Source organism: Dermacentor andersoni, chromosome 9 (genome assembly GCF_023375885.2).
Source record: "Dermacentor andersoni chromosome 9, qqDerAnde1_hic_scaffold, whole genome shotgun sequence".
In the NCBI taxonomy this organism is placed as follows: domain Eukaryota; kingdom Metazoa; phylum Arthropoda; class Arachnida; order Ixodida; family Ixodidae; genus Dermacentor; species Dermacentor andersoni.
In genome coordinates this window covers 34,314,650-34,336,852 of record NC_092822.1, presented here as the reverse complement: position 1 = coordinate 34,336,852, position 22,203 = coordinate 34,314,650, and the positions used below count along the sequence as shown (strand labels likewise).

Here is a 22,203-nt window from a genome sequence, read left to right as displayed (position 1 = left end):
TCCTAAATTTCGTTTTGTTCTAGGAAAAAATATCGGCTTTTCTTGTTTAAATATGCTATTTGCAAGTTTGCTTTTGCTATTCTATGATATCAGTTTTCATGTAGAAGCTTTCTTTACGACGTGCCATGTGCTAGCTAACGCTAAGAAATCAGTCTTTTTCTCGCCGTGTCTCAATTGCTTAGCCACGTGGAATAGCGGGATGGCGGTAAATTACCCTTTTCATGCTTATAAACAGAGTTCCCAGAAGACTTCCGGTTAAGACCTCAGGAACAACAAAAGTTACAATAGTCTATAAACTTACAGGACCCTCCAGCTGGCACCAGGTTTGTTCGGAAGTAGGAGTGAATTATATTGAGAAGTGCAAAAAAAAGAAGCCCGTACAGGAGTTCGACGCATGGAGTACGTTCTTTATATCTGAAAACATCAAAAATATGTGCCCACAATATACTATGCGGCAAACTACATCTTCTTTCTTGGCTAATTGGACTCTCGAAAATGGCTGACCGGAAGTTCTTTGGGGTCATGAACGCACTGCTGCCACATCGCGGATGAAAAAGGTCTTGCACCCTGTGCTGCGCAATCCGCAGTAGATGCATAGAAAAGCTGTCGGCGAAGATTACGAAGCACTTGTTCCTCACCGCATTGCAAAGGTCGAGGTACGATAAGTGCTCCGCATTGTACGCGATGTTGGGTGGTGGGCTTATTTTATCTGTCTCTGTTGCTGCTTTGGCCAAACTGTATGAGACCACTCAGTAACGATCGGCTCGGTTGAAAACGCCCCTCCGCTCTTGTGCGAGCGTAGTATTCGTGCCTGAAGGCACCGCCATGCCGGATCACGGACGGAGACGGGTGCACCTTTTTCGCGACCACGTCGTCGCCGGCGTCAACTGGCGACCGACGCGGTTCGTCGACGCGGTTCCCAGTTCATGTGCATGCGGCCTCTGCCGCATCATCCCAAAACAGATGGTGGTGTTGCCGTGCGGTCACGCTCTGTGCCAATCATGCCACGCAGCCAGTCTGGAAGGGGGCGTTGGACAGTGTCCATTGGATCAAGAGCAATTCGAGGAAGCGGAGTGCCTCGGTTATGAATTCCCTACAAGGATAGCAAATACTTTTAAGGTGAGCAGGAAGAAAACAATTTTTGATGTTCTCTTTATTTTTTTTTTTGGAGGGGCGAGGGTGAGCAGGGGAATTCAACGATAGCGTTTGTTGCGCTACTTCTTATCAGCATGACTAACGATAAGAGTGTGCGATTTAGTATTGCCGAACTTTATTGTATTAATTTATCCTCGCCAAATTTTCCTTTCTATGTCTTAAAACTCACGCACCAGAACGACACTAGCCCAATGTAACCTCATGTGAAATATTGTGTTGGACCTCAATATTTCTTCATTTTTTAGTGTGATACATCAAGAAAGGAAAATGCAAAAAAGGCAATAAATTTATATGTCCGACCTCACATTGGCGTTTCGACATTGTCGTTTCGACGCGACATTTGAAGTGAGATTGCGAAATCGGTCTATTTCATGTCGTGGTCAATGGCCACTTTCTCTTAAAACACTATTCTTCCTTCTCTCGCAAAACGCAGTAACACATCAGAAATGAAAGCCGGGTACATGGGAAAGGGAAATTCAGTAGAGATTCTTCTCAACAATAGCTTTGCTTCCAGCATTGCTTTTGTTTCAAATTCATACTTCAGTACATTATTCCTGAGCAGCTGCCACCCACCGTGTTTCCCCCTATACCAACAGCTCTATAAAAGCTATCTGACCCATACTGAGTGAGCGCAATTATTTTGCGAGTAAGCTAGCAAGTTAGAAGCAGATGGTGGTCTTCACCGCACAACAATGCTGCTTTCGCCGTAGATGAGTTTTAAGCTGGAAGAACAGTTGAAGTATGGCATATTTTTTCGTCGATTCTGGATTACCAAACTTGTTTTTCGCGTTGGAGTATCTGTATATTTGCTTAGGGGCCCAATTAAGTGATTCACCGTAACGTACTCTTCATGTTTGCTGCCTGTTAATGTTTAGACAAATAGAGATACTGCTATGTTGATCTGGAGGATTACTTCGCTATAGAATTTCGCGTGTCCGTTGGTTCGCACCGGACTTCGCGTAATGGTACGTTTTAAATGGTAGGGAGAGCGAAGCAACGCACCTTTAGTAAAAATATTTTTTCGTCCAAAAATGGTGATGTGTGTCTGTTATTTATTTCATTTTCAATTAAGGTACACTGCTGGAACGAAGAGCACGGCTGCGAGTACACGGGCACCATGGACCGCATGCTGGAACACTACGAGAACGAGTGCACATTTCACACCGTGGAGTGTTTGCGATGCGGCGAAGGAGTCCAACACAGAGAACTGCCAGCGCACTACGTGGCCGGATGCACTGCACGTGTTTCTGGCGGGATCAGAGAGTGCGCGTCCTCGGAACGTACAGCATTGACCCTTGAAGACGTCAATGCTGCCCTTGAAGACCTAAAGGCGTTGTTGGGGGATGCCAACCATGACCGGCTGCTGCCAGTGATCCAGAGTCAGTTGAATGAGCTCACAGAACAAGTCCGAAACCAGGGAGCCAGATTCGCTCTGATTACTCGTGCGCTTGGAGCATCTGAGCACACTCTGGAAAGTGAGATTCCGCTGGAAAACAGGCCGGAGGAGGCCAGCACGTCATCGTCGCTGTCATTGCGCTCGGAAAAGGCGCTGATACTTCGAAAGTTGGAACACTTCACCAATCTGTCAGTCATTGCTCTGGAACGCTCACGGCAAACTTTGCCGCAGCCTGATTCCATAGGCGTCATCGCTCATTGTGAGCCTTCGTACAGTGGCGTTCGCCATTTTACCAGTGCTCTGTCAACGACACCCGCGCGGATTAAAGAAATTTGGAGCTTGGGTTATGTTCTGACCCTGGAAAACTGTTACGAACTCGATCGCTGGGAGGGACCCATGACAAAGTTTGCCCAGATTACGATGTGGCACATGAGGGACACTTACTTTACGCTTGCGGTCTGGAAGAACTGCAATACTTCTGATCTCATACTGAAGATCAAGTTTTGCGGGGTACTGGAGGAATCTAGGTGTCTGCCTCCTATTTGGCGCGTGAAGGTGTGCGATATTGTCGGCGTTAGGAGTCGTTTGTTGACTTCCTTTAATGAGCCTTGTGACTGCGGGCATGATGAAACCTCATTAGTACACTTTCACCTCGGCTTCAGGAAAGACATTCATTCACTGAAAAATGATGGTTTTCTTCGAGACGGAAAGATGAGGTTCAAGATCGAGCTCACACATAGAGAAATGAGTGGTGGGGTGAGTGGAGCACCTAATTATCTCCATCACTGAATGTGTACTGTACTGCTGAATGCTCCTTGCCACTTTCCGTGTGCGTGACGCGTGATTACCGAATTTTTTGTTGTGTTTTCTGTTAAATAATATTAGCGCCGCTTAATTTCCTCCTTAGAAATTTTCTATGATTTGTAATCGTACGTCAACCTACTGTTTTAATACATTACTGGCTGTTCATCTTGTTGCTTAGTTGTTGTGCTCCTACAGTTTGTGCTCCTTATTAGTGTGCTCCTTTTGTATTTATCCTGCACTTTCGATCCCTTTGGGGTCCGCCTCGAGAGTGTTATCTCTATTACTACCGCGCGTCTCCCTAAGCGAATGATTTCAAGGCAACGTTCCTGTTTGATACTACGCTGTAGTACTGCTTGTTGCCCTGTATCCGATATGCACTGACGAAGTTAACGCAAGGACAACTCAGATCTTCGCTAATGTTGTTAAACCTAAGTTTAGGCAAGCTATTTGTACTCCGCCATCGATCACACGAAATCAGACCATGTACGTTTACAGCACCTGGATAGGTCAGATAATTGCTGTTGTGTGGAGATAACGTCTTCAACACGCGATGTCTTGTTTTGATACTTCTGGATTGATGTGCTGCTTGTACCAGAATGGAGTTGATGATGATGACGAACCTACGTCTTGATATGAGAGCTTGTGATCTTCACAATTTTACGGACACGTCTGCTCGAAGCCGCGACAACACCTAAAGAACTGCTGGTGTTTACGAGAAAGCAACTGTACACTGAAGACAAAAGCATGAGTTTTTTTTCCATCCTGGTTGTGAGTGCGATGAACCGATAAACATGCTGAAGCGTGTGTTCGTTCCTTCGTGCTTGTCCTGCGTTAAAAAAGCGATGCCCAATTTTATTCTACCGCTTCGTGTTACTGCACTTACCCCTCGCCGTAAAGACTACAGAAAACTTGTTTGTGTTTTTTTTTTACCTTCGAAAGCAATAGTTGGCGAATCAGTGAAATAACGCCAATTTTTCGGGCTTTGTCCCAACTGTAGTGCGGCTACAAGGCGGAAAATTTCAGCCATACGAATTAATTCTTAACGCTCGCTTGCTTCTACATGGTACAGAAAGGAGCGCACACAGGAATTTTAGCTTTTTCGACTGTTAAAATGATACCGTGTATTTTGATAACCAAATTATTAGTTTGTGGCCTACAGGGCAAGGAAACACCATGAAAAGCAGCCGCAGCAAACAAGCAAAACAAGCAATCAAGCAAGGAAAGCAAAGCAAAGCAAAGCAAGTGGCGTCGGTGGCAGGAGCAGCCATTATGTCAAACAAGTTTTCCGACACTTGAGGGGCACGTTCACACCCTCCTACAATGGAAAACGCGTGCGTTGTGTGCGTGCGTGTGACAGGTGTGCGTGCTTGCGTGTGTGTGTGTGCGTGTGTGTTTGTGTGTCGGTTGTTCTAACTTGACAGTTATGGCAACCGATAACAATTCACTAATTTCTTTCAATTGTTTTCCACATACTCAAGAATTAATGTTGGTTTCTCAACAAGGCTGTTAACAGCATGCACGTACTTTTCCTTACTTGCGCTATAATCGATGTTTTTTTGAAGCTAGGTATATGCCGCCTCCATTTATAATAAAAAAAATGAAGATATTTCACATGCTCTGATTCATTTCACACGCTGTAAAATGTTGAATTTCTCTCTTAATCCACATCCGCGGAAGCTGAAAGCGCAGTTTTATTTAAATAATTGTTTATCCACAGCTGGTTGAGCAGGGGTGAAATTCTGGGAATGTTCTCACAAAGTTAGCTGCAGTGGCGCAAAATTTTTATTTACTCCTTGTTTATATGTTGAAGTGCATAGCTGGCTGCTCAAGGTTGGTTTTTCAGATGTGGTGCTTTAGCACCTAAGGTTCTCCGAGAACTTAGGTTTACATTTACCTTCTACAGCGTAAGCTTTTATGGGCTCATTCCAATAGCCGTTTCGGTCGACGAGGGTGTCCGCCACCGCTGCCGGTCCCGTCCGTAGCATCTATCGCCGGGTATAAGAGAGAAAATACCAATTTCCCGCCGGGACCGAACCCGGACCCGATGCGCGGGAGTCATACCTTGTCTTGTGTCCTCAATAATGGCGCGTTCCCACTATGGGAGATTGGCCAAGAAGTAGGCGGTTTTCCGTACGGTTAGAAGTAGACAGCAACTAGATTTGAATAGGGGAGCGTGGGGCGACAGAACTGTATTTTAGAAGTGCAGTGAAAATAATGTTGAGAATTTTGATAAAATAGGTCAACGTAAAGAAATGAAATAATAGAAATTATGGATAATTTTAGAAATTCAGCAAGGTACTCTTTTTGTCTCTATAATAAAATTGTAAACGGCAAGGAAAGCATCCCTGTGTCTGGATCCCAGTGAAGTCGCCCCAAAAGAAAGAATGCTTGGCGAGGTTAGCGATGGGCCAAGTTTGGTAAATGAGTATTATAACAGTTTTCTTTGTCTTAGAAAGCGGTGACACGAGAGGAAAGAATGTTCGATAGTTTCAGGTGCACTGCAAAAAGAACACAGAGGGGACATAGCGAGACCAGACCTGTGTAAGTAAAAATCTAAAGGAGGTATACTACATCTCAATTTCGCAAAAGAAAGTTCCAATTGCATTAGTGCTACATGGGAAGACAAGATGGTGGAATTCAGAAGATGGTGTTAGCATGAATATTGCAGAGTTTTGAGAAATAGCGAAATTTCTGTACCTAGCTGTGGTGACATGAGCTGATATCGGCAAAACAGATATGATAGGGCCGTTCAAGGTTGCTCGTGCGAGTGAATCAGCCATTTCATTCAAGTGCAACCCATGATGTCCCGGTACCCAAAGCAAACATACTTTTCGTAAGTACGGAGGTACCATCGAACGAAATGTTCTTTGAATTGCTTAATTTAAAGATGCAGTTAGTGCTGTGCATACAGATAGCGAGTCGGTCAGAATAACAGCTAATGGGTCATTTTGGGGGAGTTTTCGTAGTGCTAATATAATCACTAACAATTCTGCCTGAAATATAGGTGTGAAGTCGGGAATGCGAAGGGAGTAAGACCATTGAAGAGATTGAGTGCAGATCCCCACTCCTGCCTTCTCATTGCACGCAGAAGCGTCAATAGCTATTACAATGTCACTGGTTAGCTGGTGTAAGATATTATTTAAATGTCGCCTTGTTAATGCTTTAGCATGATTTGGAAATATGTCCTCGAGCTCAGTTTTGAGGTCTGTTAAGGAATCATTTGAATGGTAAACTTGGCGAATGGACACATACAATTTTTGTAACTGTGCTTGTAGGAATATTATCTGAGGACTGTGGAATCTCGACCACGATGCTTCAAGAAACTAAGACAGTTCAGTGATAAATGCATATTGTTTAGGTCTCTTTAAATAGTCATATTTTTTTTAAATGTCTGAACCTTAAGTATGCAGAATCTCCAGTCTAGGGTGGGTATATGAGCTTCCTTTACGTAAAACAGCGTTGGCAACAAATCTAGGTAGCCCAGGCATGACCGCAGAGCTTCTATTTCTAAAAGTATGAGAAGTTTAATTTTGTCGGCGGGGCCACCGGAAGATATTACACGGCCGAATTCCAATATTGGCCGAACATACGTTTTATAGATCATCAGTAAGGTATCCCTGCGTAGTGCAGAGCGACGGTGGCTAAACCGGCGGTGCATAGCTACGGCTCGTTATGCCTTTGTTTTAAAATGTTCAGTGTGACTGCGCCAGGCGAGTTTTCCATCGTAAATGACACCAAGGTACTTGACTTTGCCAAATGATTTCCTGCAGGTATTGTAAATATATATGCCCCTGTGCAGTTAATGGGAATACTAATACCGCACTTTTCCTAATATTTAACGACATACATATCCCCTCTAGCCATGTCTCCAGCATTCCTAAGTAATTCTGCAACGACTGTTGTAGTGAATGTATATTATTTGTAGACGTAAAAAATGCGATATCGTCCGCGTAAACATAAACATGTACTTCCGGAAGCAAAGGAATTGTGCTTAGCAAAGTGTTAAATAATATAAGGGAAAGAGCGGAACCCTGTGGTACGCCTATTGTCTGCTTGTGCTTGTACGTCGAAATACCGTGTTGGTAACAATAAAACTCTCTATCTCTTATAAATTCATAGATCAAGGTGTTTATATATTTTGGGAAATTCGTACACCGGATTTTATCGAATAGACTACAACGTTCTACAGAGTCGTATGCTTTTGATACATCTAGCGTCACCAAAGCTGCGTACTCTCGTTTCCGGCGAGCAAGTTTAATGCGGCTCTCTAAATCTACATGGACGCACCATATGGAGTGGCCGGGACAAAATCCAATCTGGCAAGGACTGAGAAGGGTATCATCCTGCATAAAGCTTGTTATAGAGCCGTGAAGAACCCTTTCTAATGATTTGACGACATTGGAAGTAAGATAAATTGTTCCTATGTTGTCCAAGTCAAGTCTAGCTGATTTTTTCTTTAATAGTGGAATAAGTTCAGCTATCTCCACTCTCTTGGAACCCATGCATTCTGGAGAGAGAAATTTATTTTGTTTAGGAGGTCCTGAGGCGCATAATCAAATAAAACTTTTAGCATTCCTGTTGGGATTCCATTTGGACCTGGGGCTGACGGCGGTAACGAACTGATACTGCCTTCAAGCTCTGTCGCTGTTACTGTTTCAAAGTCATCTCCCAATCGAGGTTTCAAAGAAAATTGCCGTTAGGCCATTATGTTTCCATTATTTGTTGACTACATTATTTGTTATGTTACCATAATAATGTTGACCATTATTATGGTCGCGCAACTCCTTGAGCAATTTTCTCAAGTGATTCCGATACTTCTTTTGTTGATATAACCACAGAATAGACATTCACGGGTGCCGGTATAACTTTACGAGATCGAAGAAATTTAAACAGGGCCTTTTTATTGCAAGAATTCGAAAGGTATGTCTAGTGCTTCGCATCATAATCCTCCTTAGCTTTTGAGACTGTTCATTTAAATCTAGTCGCTATATATGTTTAATCAGTCCTATTTAACAGGACTTTGGTTGTATAAAAGTTCTTTCTAGGCAGCTTTTTTTACGTCTAAAATCTCGCTCGCAGTCAGAATTCCACCAGTGACAATATGATCCACCCTTAGTAGATTGCACAACATACTGAGCTTTTTTGTTGACTGTTTTAGAATTGAACATAGTCTCATTGCTTTAATATCCCTCTCCATGCCCTCCTGAGCTTGTAAAGATGACTTTAACGCATTTTTAAAATTTTCGTAATTAATAAAAATGTGCACATTACCATCTAAACTAGTTAACGGGGTAAGCAGTTCAAAAATTATAGGGAGGTGATCACTGTTAGTTCCGGAGTCTACAGTCTTCCAGAAAGTGACAGACATGCTCGAGGTAGCGAACGTTAGGTCTAGGGCAGATCGCCACTGACCCGGAACGAAAGTATGTGCTCTCGAATTTAAGCAAGAGAAATAATTCGTTAAGACCCAATCCCACAAGCGTTTGCCACAAGTGTCCGCTCGGAAACGAATATCTTGCAACACCAGCGGGGAAGTACTTGTTAATTATAGAAAATGGTGTGCAACCAGGAAGTATTATATCCAGTGCTAAGATTTAAAGTCTGGGAACATTATCTGCTATGTTATAGTAGCTCCATGGCAGATTTTTGATGAGGCAAACAAAACTAAACCACCGCCTCGGGATAGGCGATCCAACCGAAAACATCGAAACTTTTTTAGATGAAAAGTCTGACCAGCAACAAGCCGAGTTTCCTGTAAAATAATAATGTCTGGAGAATATTTAGAAATAAGATAACAAATCTGTTGCAGTGGAAAGTATGGAACGACAGTTACATTGAATTAATGTTAAGGTTCCTATGGTGAATAAATCCGAGCAGCAGAGACTGCTTGGTCTAAAACGCTCGCTTTTAAGAAGTCTTTCTTAGTCGGAATCTCTCTAACCTACTTTATTGCCTTGGAGTTCGTGGGAGAGCTAGGTTTCTTCTCTGTCGGTGATCTTGTTCGTTTAAGAGATCGGGGGTCCATATGTACATCTTGATTTTCCATCCAATCTGTGTCGGAGAGACAGATTTCGTCGACTTTCTCAGAAGTTGATGGCTTTGGTGAATCGTTATTTGTGAATGGCTGCGCGGTCAATATTTCACTTGGTGTACTCCGTGGTAGACCCGACAGCGGATCCTCAATATTGGCTTTATTAGTTAGTTGAAGCCGTGGAGCTAGTGGTGAGGACAGCACCTGAACATGGGAGTCGGTGAGACTTGTCATAATGCGCTCCATTGCTTTTTCCAGCGCCTTTTCTATGGAAGCTGCCAAAGCCTCAGAGATCGAGTTTTCCATACACAGTGTTTGACGGGCCGCTATACCAGCATAGCCCTGAGTCCTGCTCTGAATTTCTCCAATGGCCTCATGACGAGGGCATCGACATCTATAAAGTATTTCAAGGATTTGTGCTTATTTTGACCTTGCAGGGCAATTAGGCTCATCTGTGGGGTGGTGGCCACTGCAAAGGCAGCAGGACTCATTTCGCGAAGAACAGTCATTTGATTGATGGCCTTCTCCACAAGTTCGGCATCGTGTGTTGGACCTGCAGCCTTTTATGGAGTGCCCGAACCGCCAGCACTTTAGGCAATGAAGGACACGAGTGATAGAGGCACAACTTGGTGTATAAGTGGTCATGCCTTGATTTCCGATGGGCGGTTCATTCCAGGAAAATTAGCAATGACTGTTTGTGTGGGGGTTTGCGCTTATTATCAACGACACGGCTGCAACGATACACAGTAATCACGCCTGCCGCTGAAAACATTTCCGAAATTTCTGCCGGACATAGACTTATGTTGACACCAAGGACTATGCCTTTGGTACATGCCTAAGGTGATGAGGAAGGAAACTGCTCACCGAATGTGTCGCGAAAACATCGCACTTCAGTAAGTCTTGAACACAAGCCTGGTCTGAAGAGCAGCAAAGAACGCCCCTTGGGCCAAACTGTCGAACTTCGGTGATTTGTTGAAAATTGGCCGAGGCTATCCGGAGTTCGGTTTGAATTGCTTCAGGATTCTTCATGCGAATGACTCCGCCATCACTCGGAACCAAAGCCACAGTTACGCTGCTCGTCCCATTGCGTAAGAAAAGCTAGGAACAGTTAGGAACAGTTAGGAACAGAAGCCTACCAGGAGGAAGCCTCCTGGCCTGGCGATGAGAGTGACATTGGAAAGAAATAGGAAATTACTCTGGAAGGTTATCCGATATTGAAACAAATGTTCAAAAGCAATTAATTAAAAGACACAGATTAAAAGAAAACCGCCAACTACTACCAGAACCAGTGTTCGGGAGCTCAGGAACCAGGCCACGTCAGCGCAGCTGTTCGCGGGAGTCAGCTACTCTATCATTGAGCCGCGCAACACTTCTTTTTTCTTTCGTAGTACTTATCTCGCTAGCTTACAGTGGAAAACTTACCTATAAACGCGCCCTAACGCGCGAGGGCGCGTTATGATACGCGATGTTATGACACTCGATGTGACATGCGCGCCGCGTAGAGTTGACACGTACGTTCTCATTCTCAGGCATTCTGGGGCTCATTTTCAACGTCGTTGTGCCGCATATATCACCGTTCTTCCGTTCTTCCATGTACGGTCGTAGAGAAGGCACACGAAACTGTATATGTAACTGTCCCACCAGTTCAAGGCCAGGGAGTAGTCGACATCCTATTTGCCCTCTTTTATCACTTCGATAAAAACATTGTACATAATTCATTACAGTTACTTGCTTGGTGTTCTCTTGGCCAACTGTTGCCCAGGTAGCGCGGACGTGTAAACTACGGCTTCCAAATTGCAATTTGCCCCAGTCAGTGGGAGGTTTGGCTTGCTAGTGAACACCGACGGATCCGGAGGGCGCTTCTCGATCGAGTCCAGCGAGCAGTGGAGCCCGGGACTGAGGGGCCCACCCACTACCTGAAACTTCTAACAGAAACATACCATTGCTTGGCAATGTACGTACCAGTACAACGTATGTGTTTTCGCAATGGCAATTTGTAACGCGGGCCGTTCCTGGAAACAGTGCATTCAGAGGTGCGGGAGCTGCCTGTCGACTTTGATAGTGCTATCGCATCACTGTCACTTGTTTGCGGCACAGGGACCTAGATTCTTTGCCTCTCTATTAGGGTCGGTATCAGGGCCTTTATCAGGCCCTTTATCCGTGTTCAGGCGAGCGGAAATTGCGGGGGGGGGGGCTTCCCGCAAAGTTGTTGTGCTCGAGCAACGTTGCGTTCACTCGCATCGGAGTACTGTGATGAGCTACATTTGTGTATAAGGTGTGGCCGCAAATGTCAAAGGATGTTCATGCTCAAGGACATTTACCAGCGCACTCGGGAAGTGGTAAAAATGGTCCGCATTTTGATGGGATTGTAAGCGCTCTAAGCGTCAAGCTTTACATTGCCCAAACCCTTATTGTTAATTAATTATTTATTTATTTACTTATTACAAATACTTTCAAAGCCCGAGGGCATTACAGAAAGGAGTGGTTAATACATATATAAGTGTGCAATATTACAATTTATGAAAATTCAAGTTAACAAAAGAAGTAATCTTCAATGGCACTTCTGAACTTAGTGTCGATAATGGAAGCGATGGATGCGGGAAGGTGGTTCCATTCTGCGCTGGTTTTGAGAATGAAAGAAGAATTATATAAGTTGGTTCGGCAAAATGGCACACCAACCTGGAACTTATGGTCCACACGCGAAGAAATTTGTGTCGGTTAAAGAAAAAGATAGCTTTTTAACACTTCATTTTGATGATAGATATTGTGAAAGAGGCAGAGACGAAGAAATTTACGACGTAAGGACAGATCAGGCAGGTTTAGTATGTTCTTCATAGTGGATACAGAAGCGCAGCAGGAATAATTTGATAAAATAAACCGGGCTGCACGATTTTGAACAGATTCAAGGGAAGCGATTATTATGGATTGACTGGGGTCCCAGATGCTGGATGCATATTCTAGTTTTGGACAGACTAAAGTTTAATAAAGAATGAATTTTAAGGAAGATGGTACTTTGGAAAAGGTACGGCGCAAGTAGCCAAGAGTGCGGTTAGCATTGCGGGTAACGTAATCAACGTGCATGTTCCAGGATAGGTCGTTAGTAATATTATTGCCAATGTATTTGTAGGAGTTAACGGGATTCAAGGGGGCCCCTTTTAGGTAATAACTGTGGTTTGTGCTGTGAGGGCGCCGGCTTATTCTCATTGTTTTACATTTATAAAGTTTAAGTGCATAAGCCATTTGTCACACCATAGAGATAATTGATCGAGATCTTTTTGGATATTTAGTGAATCAGATAAATTTGTTATTTTGTTGTAAATTACGCAGTCATCTGCAAAAAGCTTAATTGATGAAAAAACAATACTGTCCGCAAGATCATTTATATATACAAGAAACAACAAAGGGCCCAGTACAGACCCCTGTGGTACCCCGGACGTAACAGAAGAAAGAGCAGAAGAATAATCGTTAGCAGTTACATATTGAGCACGGTTTCAAAGAAAGCATTTATTCCAGTTAAATACACTAGTGTCGATATTAGGTTTAGTAAGCTTGAAAAGGAGTAAGTCATGAGGTACTGAGTCAAATGCCTTTGCGAAATCGAGAAAAATGCAGTCTATATCGAAACCGAGGTCAGTAGCTCTAAATAGATCATTAGTAAACGTTAGTAGTTGGGTCTCACACGAAAGCATTTTCCTAAATCCATGTTGAGAATTATTAAAAAAAGAATTGTTCTCCAAAAATTCAATTAGCTGCGAATGTATGATGTGTTCTATCATTTTGCATGGTATGCTAGTCAGTGAGATCGGACGATAGTTATCTGCTGAATTCCATTTGCACCGTAACAGCGACCTTCATCTTGGCTGTTGAGAGTGCGGAAAGACTGCTAGAGTACGGATATAGTAACCGTATAATGTAGTAAACGTAAAGTGTGGATACTGACGTAGGCCCCTGCGGCCGACATTGGCTCTCAGGGCAGCTAGTGGAATCGGCTAAACCCGCCAGCCTCCCAGACCGCTGCCGCACGCCGCCGAATCTCGGAGGCCATGATTTCATTTTTGTTTCTCTTAATTTTTTCTGTGTGACCACTAACGCTGCATGTATTGCAGCGTTAGTGCAATACATGCAGATACGGATTGAATCTTCTCGGTCGCGGTTTGTTCCTTTGCGCAAGCTTTGGGAGCCAATGGAGGTCGAGAATTTCGATCCGGATCGTGCTTCATATCGATCGTAAGTGGTCGTGTGACATCAGTACGTATAATGGAGAATAGCCGGAGTTTAATGGCTTGATGCCAACAAACTTCGTACATGGATAACAACACACACAAGACGAGTTGTAAGTACCCCAATAATGAAAACGAGAACCTACACAGACTAGCCAGCAAATAATTTACTCAGAATGGGATTGTTTTCAGACGAATAAGTATGATGCTTTTTCGTGCTTCTATGAAGCAAGGCGATTCAAGGTAGCTAAATTATGTTAATGGTTGCGTGCCATAATAAAGTGGCTACATAAACAATTGGGCACGCACCAACATCCTTATCTTTAATGTGTAATCCAGTAAGTCCCTCATTAGGCAGCTGCAACATACTGGCATCTCAGCCAATTAAGCACTGCGACTGTGTTGGGGTCTTCAGCTGCTGTCTTGGAAGCGTTGCAATCGTCTTCTGATACTAAGAAATGTGCCCTTGAATATGCATGATTTCCTTTGGTGCTGGTGTGTATATTGAGGAAGGAATAGTAGAGATTCCTGCAATACGTGGAAGGACAGAGGCAGACGGTGAGCGATACTGGAGCAATCAAAGCTTTTGAATGGAGATGCTAAGTTCCTTCGCGTAATGCATACTTTTCTGATCTAACACAGCGACTGAGTCTGGTGTTAATGTATGTCATCAAAAAGAATGGCTGTCAAGGACGCGCTGTTATAAATGCTGAGAAACAAGATAAGGTGCAAGCTTGGGCGAGTTGGGGACTCAATATCGATATGTTGGTGACTCAATATCGACAATATCGACACAATGTTAAGCGGTAACACAAGCTTACATTTACATTAAGTTAGCGTCCCGCCCACTCATTGCCAAAGTTCGTATTATCAACATCAATTTTATATGTGAATGCACAATGTTGTAAATATCTCGTTAGGCTTATTCACAACATTTTGAGATTATAGATTATGTATTATAGATATTACAAATAATGGACGCTGGCTGATAATAATAACACGGCGCTGACTAACATTGATGGTTTATCGTCGGTCTCATCTCGTGCGCAATCGAGGTTCGACGTCTACGACGCCACGTGGCTGTGCTCTTCATCCCGCGTGCGTTGTGAGACGCCTGGCAGCTGTCAGGGCGCTGTTTCCTCTACACAGCTGGATCGTCGTTGCGTGATGCGTCGCAACAATATATCGTAACCACATGCAGTAAGAACATCAGCCGAGGAGTTGAAGCGCTACACTAAACCTTGATATTGCGGTCAATGATTTGCCCGTCGGCCTAAACTTCTAAATTTCGTTGTGTTCTAAGATAAAGGCATCTGCATTGTTCATTTGTTTCACTCCGGCTGCGAGACCTTCGATTCCCCCATGGTACCTCGCTCAGCCTAAAATCAACCTCACAATACCTGGTATCTCGAAAAAAGCTGATCTGTCATCGCCAGCCCTTAGATAGCTCACGCTACTGCATTTGTACGAAAACTACCGTGATTCTACGCATATTTACACTGATGGATCTGTCCTTCCAAGCAGCTCCGCGGCGGCAATCGTCATACCAGTGAAAGCTACAACAATCAAATTTGAGACGATCCACGCGACAACGTCGACGGCAGCAGAGCTCGCAGCGCTCTTTACTGCCCTTCGTCACATTGGTGAGGAACCACCACACAAGTGGACAATATTCTGTGATTCGAAGGCGGCACTGCCGTCTCTACTGTCACCTTTACGACGCGGACCGCACGAACAACTAATATTCCATATTACAAAGACGTTACACCATATAAGTGATGCAGGCCATGAAATAACCTTCCAGTGGCTTCCAAGTCACTGCGGGATTATCGGCAATGAACGGGCGGATCACGCTGCCCGCTCAGCCCATACTGAGGAGCGCCACGTCCCAATTCCTCTTTCTAGAACTGACGCGGCACGGAAGCTCCGCCTACTTGCTCGGCAGTGCACCGCGTCGCAATGGAATGAGCCATATTTAAGGAACACGCGACTGTACTCACTTGATCCCGCACTAAGTCTTCGAGCGCCATCACAGCTTCGCCGTAGAGACGCCACGCTTTTATATCGACTTTGGTTGGGCGTAGCCTTTACTAAAGCTTATGCATTCCGCATAGGGATGACCGACAGCCCAACCTGTGACCACTGCGGCCATGAAGAATCAATTGGCCATATTTTGCTTGCCTGCCCGCAGTACAGTACACAGAGGGCATGCCTTCGCCACGAGCTTGACCAACTGGACGACCAACCGCTATCCGAAAAAAGAATTCTACAACATCGAAAGGATCTACCATCACAGAAGAAGGACGTACAAGCGCTATTGCGCTTTTTATGATCTACCGGCCTGTGTGAACGACTTTAACTGGAACGCCTTTTGTGTGTGTGCCTCCGTGTGTGCGTGTGTCTTTACCCCTATTTTTTTTGCGTTTTCCTCTCTGTCATCTTTCTAACCCCTATCCCCCACCTCAGTGTCGGGTAGCAAACCGGAGACTCATATCTGGTTAACCTCCCTGCCTTTCCTCTTCATTCTCTCTCTCTCTAAATATGCTATTCGTATGTTTGTTTCCGCCTTTGCCTGATATCATTTTCCATGGAGAAGCTTTCTTTACGACGTGCAATATGCTCGCTGACGATAAGAAGTCACTCATTTTCTCGTCGTGTCTCAGTTGCTTCGCCATAGGGAATATCGGGATGGACGTAAGTGATAGCAGAAAAACGAGCACAATCTTTATGCAACCGCTGCGGCGGAATCCGCGGTATATAGAAGCAACTACTGCCGGCGACGATAACGAAGCACTTGTTCCTCGCCGCGTTGCAAAGGTCAGGTATGAGATAAGTACTCGGCATTGTACGCGACATTGGGTGCAGGACTCATTTGATCTTTCCTTGTTGCTGCTCCGGCCAAACTGCGTGAGACCACACAGTAGCGATAAGCTCGATTGAAAACGGCACTGCTCTCGTGTTCGAGCATAGGATTCGTGCCTGAAGACACCACCATGCCGGATAACGGACAGGGACGGGTGCACCGTTTTCGCGACCACGTCGTCGCCGGCGTCAACTGGCGACCGACGCGGTTCGCCGACGAGGTGCCGAATTCACATGTGTGCGGCCTCTGCCGCATGATTCCAAACCGGATGGTGTTGTTGCCCTGCGGTCACGCTTTGTGCCAATCTTGCCAGGTCGCCAGTCTCGAAGGCGACGTTGGACAGTGTCCACTGGATGAAGTGAAATTCGAAGAGGCTGAGTGCGTCGGTTCTGAATTATCTGCAAGGACAGCAAATACGTTGAAGGTGAGCAGGAAGAAAACAATTTTTGATGTTCTTTTTTGGCAGGGGGCGGCGGGAGGAGGGGTCTTCGACATTAGCATTTGTTGCGCTACTTGCTATCTGCATGCGTAACGAGAAGAGTGCCCGATTTACTACTAGCAACCTTTTATCTAAAAATTTATCCTGGCTAAATTTTCTTTTCTATGCCGATCAAAACACACGCACAACAACACTAGCTCAATGTAGCCTCATGGGAAATATTGTGTTGGACCCTAATTCTTCACTTTTATAGTGTGATAGATGAAGAAAGGAAAATTCAAAAGGCAGTAAATTGATATGTCTCATCTCACACGAACGTTTCAGCATTCTTGCTTCGACGCGACATTTGAAGCAAGATTGCGAAATAGGTCCATTTCATGAAGTGATCAATGACCACTTTCTCTTTAAAAGGTATTCTTCCTTCTCTTGAACTTCGCACTGAAACATCAGAAACGAAAGTTGGGTACATGGCAAAGAGAATATCACTAGTGATTCTGCTAAACAATAGCGTTGGTCCCGACATTACTTTTCCTTCAAATTCTTACTTTACGGCATTATTCCTGACCCGCTACCAGCCACCGTATTTCGCCCTATAAACCGGACCGTAAGAGCTATCTAGCCAGTACTGGCGAGCGCATTTATTTTGCGTGCAAGCTAGCTAGCGAGAAGCTGATGGCGGTCTTCACCGCACAACAATCCTGCTTGCGCCGTAGATGAGTTAGAAGCTTGAAGAACTGTTCCGGCTTACCAAACCCACTTTTTGTGTTATAGTATCTGTATTGCTATTTAGATGCACAATTAAGTGATTCGCCGTAACCTACTGCTCATATTTGCTGCCTCTTAATGTTTACAGAGAGACAGATACTACTTGGGTGATCTAGAGCATTACGTCCCTATAGAAGTTCGCGTATACCTTGCTTCGCACCGAACTTCACGTAAAGCAACGCGCCTTTTGTAAAAATATTTTGTTCCACAAGAAATTCTGATGTGTTCTTATGTATTTCATTTTCATTAAGGTGTACTGCTGGAACGAACAGCATGGCTGCGAGTACACGGGAACCATAGACCGTATGCTGGAACACTACGAGAACGAATGCACATTTCACACCGTGGAATGTTTTCGATGCGGCGAGGGAGTCCAGCATAGAGACCTGCCAACGCATTACGCGGCTGCATGCACTGCCCATGTTCCTTCCGCGATCACAGAGTGCCCGTCCTCGGAACCTACAGCACTGCCCCTTGAAGACGTGAACGCTGATATGAAAAACCCGAAGGCGATGTCGGGGGATCTCATCCACGGCCAGCTGCCGCCAGTCATGCAGAGTCAGTTGAATGAGCTTCCGGAACAAGCAACAAGCCAGGAAAGCAGATTCACTGGGATCACTCGCGAGATCGCAGCATCCGAGTGCAATTTAACGGGCGACATGGCTGAAATAGCCACCACGATGTCATCGATAGTGTCGCACGAACTGACCTCTGAGCGAAATCCGGCGGAGGAAGCCAGCGCGTCGTCGTCGCTGACGTTGCGCTCGGAAATGGCGCTGATACTTCGAAAGTTGGAACGCATGGCCGCCCTGGAACACTGGCGGCAAACTTACCCGAAGTCTGCTTCCAGCCGCGTAATTGCTCATTGTGAGACTTTGTGCGTTGACGTTCGGCATTTAACCAGTGTGCTGTCAGCGACAGCCACACGGATTAGAGAAATTGGGAGTGTGGATTATGTACTCACCCTGGAAAACTGTTACGAAATCATTCAGTGGCAGGGATCGAGGAAAAAGTTCGCTGAAATTAGGGTGTGGCACATGAGAGACACGTACTTTACGGTTGCCGTTTTGAAGGGCTTCGGTGTCTATGCACCTGTTCTCAGTGTGGAGATCGAGTTTAACGGGTTGCTGGTGGACTCTAGGTGTTGGCCGCCTTTTTGGCACGTTAACGTGTGGGATAATGCAATGCGTAAGCATCGTTCGCTTAATTCCCGTGCCATGTCTTGTTTGTGCGAACGTTATGATGACTCATTGCAACACTTCCACCTCGAATTCCATGTATATAATGCCTTCCTCAACAATGACAATTTCCTCCGAGACGGAAAGATAACGTTCCAAATCTTGCTCAGCAATAAAGAAATGGAAGGTGGCGTGAAAGGGGAACCCTAAAGTTCATCCTCACAGAATGTGTACTACACTGCTGGATCGTCCTTGCCAGTTCCCATGTGTGTGACGTGACATTAGCGAACTTTTGAGGACTTTTCTCCTAAATGAAATTGGCTCTGCGAAATTTCTTGTCTTAATATTGCTATGCTTTGTAACTGTCAACCTGTCCTTTCTATAGATTACTGGCTGTTAATTTCGTCTTTTATTGTGCTTATGCAGCTGTTGTTCCTTAGTATTGTGCTCCTCGACACCTTTCTGATAATATGGTGCCCACCTTGATACATTCCTCTCTATTAATGCCGTGCGGCTGTTAATGCGATGAATTGCAACGCGATGGTCGTGGTGGATACTGCACTTCAGTACTCGGCGTTTCCCTATATCTCAAATGTTCGGGCAAAGTTAACGTTCGGAATGTGCAGGCCTTCGCTTGTGACTTTAAACAGTATTTTCGGCCAACAATTTGTACTCCGCCTTCGATGAACGGTGTATTAAAAACTCTAATATCACACGCAATCAGACCATGTACTGCTACAGCCGCTCGATTGCTCAGATAATTGGCGTTGGAGCTGATGACGTCTTGAACAATAAATCTCTTGTTTGGATGCATCTGAGTTGAGATGCGGCTTACACCAGAATAGAATTGATAGTGATGACGAAACTGCGTCCTCCATCAGAGCGAGTGATCCGCGTGTTTCTACTGGGACGTCTACCCGAAGACCCAAGGGAGCCTAAATAAAAGCTGATGTTTACGACAGAAGAGGTGGTGACTGAAGAATATGAGTTTATTTTTTACAGCTTGCTTGAAAGTGTGATGAACGGATAAAAACCCCCACATGGGTCTTTTTATCGTCGCTGCTTTCTAAGGCCTATAATTGATCTTGGTGCTATTCTTACTTGTTCTTGGTCAAACTTGCGGTGTCTTATCTTATTTTACTGTTTTCAGTTATCGCGGTGATCTATCGACCTTTGGACTACAGAAGTATTTTGTTTTATTTTTGAAAGCATTAGTTGGTGAATCATTGCAATTACGCCACTTTTCGGAGCTTTGTCTGAACTGTAGTTTGGCCACGAGGCAGAAGATATGAGGCATGCGGATCAATACTTTACTGCTGCGTGCTTCTACAGTCCACAGAAATGACTGCACACGGGCACTTAAGCGTTTCTCCACTGTCAAAATGATTCCACCAATTTTTATAACCAGACTCTCTCCCTTTATCTCATCACACGAAGGGCCGCCCTGGTATGTCGGCGGTCTAAACAGTAAAAAAATGCCATGAAAATGTAGCAGCAGCAACACCTGAAAGGCATCAGAATGTTTTAGCCAATTTTAATCATAAGCATGGGTGTGTGGTTAAACACTTAAAAACAAGCTAACACCGACAGTTTGCGACTCGTTAGGCGGTGTCCGAGGTACATAAGCCGTGTCACTTTTTTCAAAACACTTTTCAGATTCCACGTGTAGCTTCGAGCAGACTGAAAATGATACCACAGTTTTAGTCTGTCGCGTCATGCGGGTAAAGCTCTAAGGCAAACCTTTATATAAGCATTTCCATCTGGAAAGTGGTACATGAAAGCCATGTGACTGAGTTTTCCCACCCATCGAAAGCAATAAGGCACTGTTTGCTGGCTTGTAGCTTGCTCGCAGCCAAAACGCGGGATCCGTTAGAGCTGCATTTGAGAGCAGCCTGGCGGCAGTTTGAAAGGGGATGTGTATTAAACCTGTTATCGAGTGTACAACTTGCGTTATTTGCAGTGTTTCATCGCTCTTGTGCATAACACAAGCTGTGCTCAGAGATTACTGCCCCAAAGGCTGCGTTGCAGCACCACTGCGCCAGCTTGCGCCACCCCACCTGTACAAAGGCTCAGCTATGACATCCAAGGTGGAGCCTGTATAACGTCAAGAAAGAAAGAAAAAAATTACGAATTACAAGATAAAGGGAACATGCATGTAAGGCGTCGTCTATGAGAATGAGATATACGCAAGAGAGAGAGAGATAGCACTTTATTTACACCCGTCAGAGAGTATGGGTGATCGGGTGAGACGCAGCTCTCCCTATCACCGTCTACCTCCCCCCTAGACGTCGGCCGGAATCAGTTGGCTTCCGGCGGCGGCCTGGGCTTGACGGATGGCCTGTTTTTGGGCTTGCTCTTCCTGGCTATGGAACGAGGATTCCCATGACTCTCTGTTTCCATGTAGGCCGTTTAGTGCTGGGCAAGCCCAAAGCATGTGATTTAGCGTTGCTGTGCCTTCACAGTTTTTACATTTTGGAGAGTGCACCTCAGGATGCCATTTGTGCAGAATATACGGGTTTGGGAAGGTACCTGTCTGCAGTTTTCGCCATATTACCTCTTCCTGCTTTGTGAGAGATCTATGGGGGGGAGGCAGAGTTCTCCTCCCCATTCTGTAGTGTTCTAGAATTTCTCTGTATGTGGTTAACTCTCGCTTTTTGGACAGGAAGTAATCCGCCTGCGCTGGGGCCCGGTGTGTGAGTCCTCGGGCGACCTCATTGGCGATCTCGTTCCCTGTGAGTCCACTATGAGCGGGTGCCCATATTATCCTAATTAGGTCGTTAGGTACGTTCTCCTTGCCTGCTTGCAGGATTTTGCCGGCCTCTTTGGAAACCTTACCTTTGTCATAGGCTTTGATTGCAGTTTTAGAATCGGTGATGACTATTCTAGTTGATGGGTGTGTGATTGCCAGGGCAATCGCCGCCATCTCTGCCTCATCTGGTGAAGAGTGTCGTACGCTACAGCTAGAGACTAGCGCGCCTTTGTCGCTCACTACTACTGCAGCATAATGCCCCTCTGGGTATTCTGCCGCATCGGTGTACACTACCCCTTGTGTTTGGAGGAGGGAGCCTTGGAGTCTTTGGACCCTGCTTCTCCTGCGTTCCTTGTTGTGTATGGGGTGCATGTTTCTTGGGATAGGGGTTATTCTTAACTTGTTAGCAATTTCTTTGGGGATGACGGTTATCCTATCACGTGATTCTGGGTTTTGATAGCCCAGGTTTCTGAGGATGGATCGGCCCGTTTTGCTGCCAGTTAGTCTGATATATTGTGCCGTGAGTTTCGCCTCGCACATTTCCTCTAGGGTGTTCGACACTCCTAGGTTCAGAATCATCTCGGTTGATGTGCATGCTGGTAA

General features: G+C 45.0%; 1 protein-coding gene across 3 annotated transcripts; it reads left to right on the top strand.

Annotated features, from left to right (window-relative positions):
* The first annotated feature begins 375 nt into the window (after nt 1–375).
* On the top strand, nt 376–19,815 carry LOC126527405 (uncharacterized). 3 transcript variants are annotated; one of them, XM_050175226.3, is made up of 2 exons: nt 376–1,119; nt 2,228–4,159. In XM_050175226.3, the coding sequence occupies exons 1-2, from the start codon at nt 826–828 to the stop codon at nt 3,338–3,340; spliced, it is 1,407 nt and encodes a 468-aa protein (XP_050031183.3). In that variant the 5' UTR covers nt 376–825; the 3' UTR covers nt 3,341–4,159. The 3 variants fall into 3 exon arrangements, with proteins under 3 accessions (XP_050031183.3, XP_072140583.1, XP_054924698.2); XM_072284482.1 differs by lacking the exon at nt 2,228–4,159 and adding an exon at nt 17,925–19,815 and having other exon boundaries at nt 390–1,119; XM_055068723.2 differs by lacking the exons at nt 376–1,119; nt 2,228–4,159 and adding exons at nt 16,215–16,893; nt 17,925–19,815.
* Nucleotides 19,816–22,203: the final 2,388 nt, after the last annotated feature.

What these genes read in the sequence shown, in the direction of transcription:
- LOC126527405 (XM_072284482.1), top strand. Translation starts at nt 826, where the DNA reads ATGCCGGATCACGGACGGAGACGGGTGCACCTTTTTCGCGACCACGTC. An exon ending in GGATAGCAAATACTTTTAAG is followed by an intron (nt 1,120 to 17,924) that starts GTGAGCAGGAAG and finishes ATTTTCATTAAG; the next exon opens with GTGTACTGCTGGAACGAACA.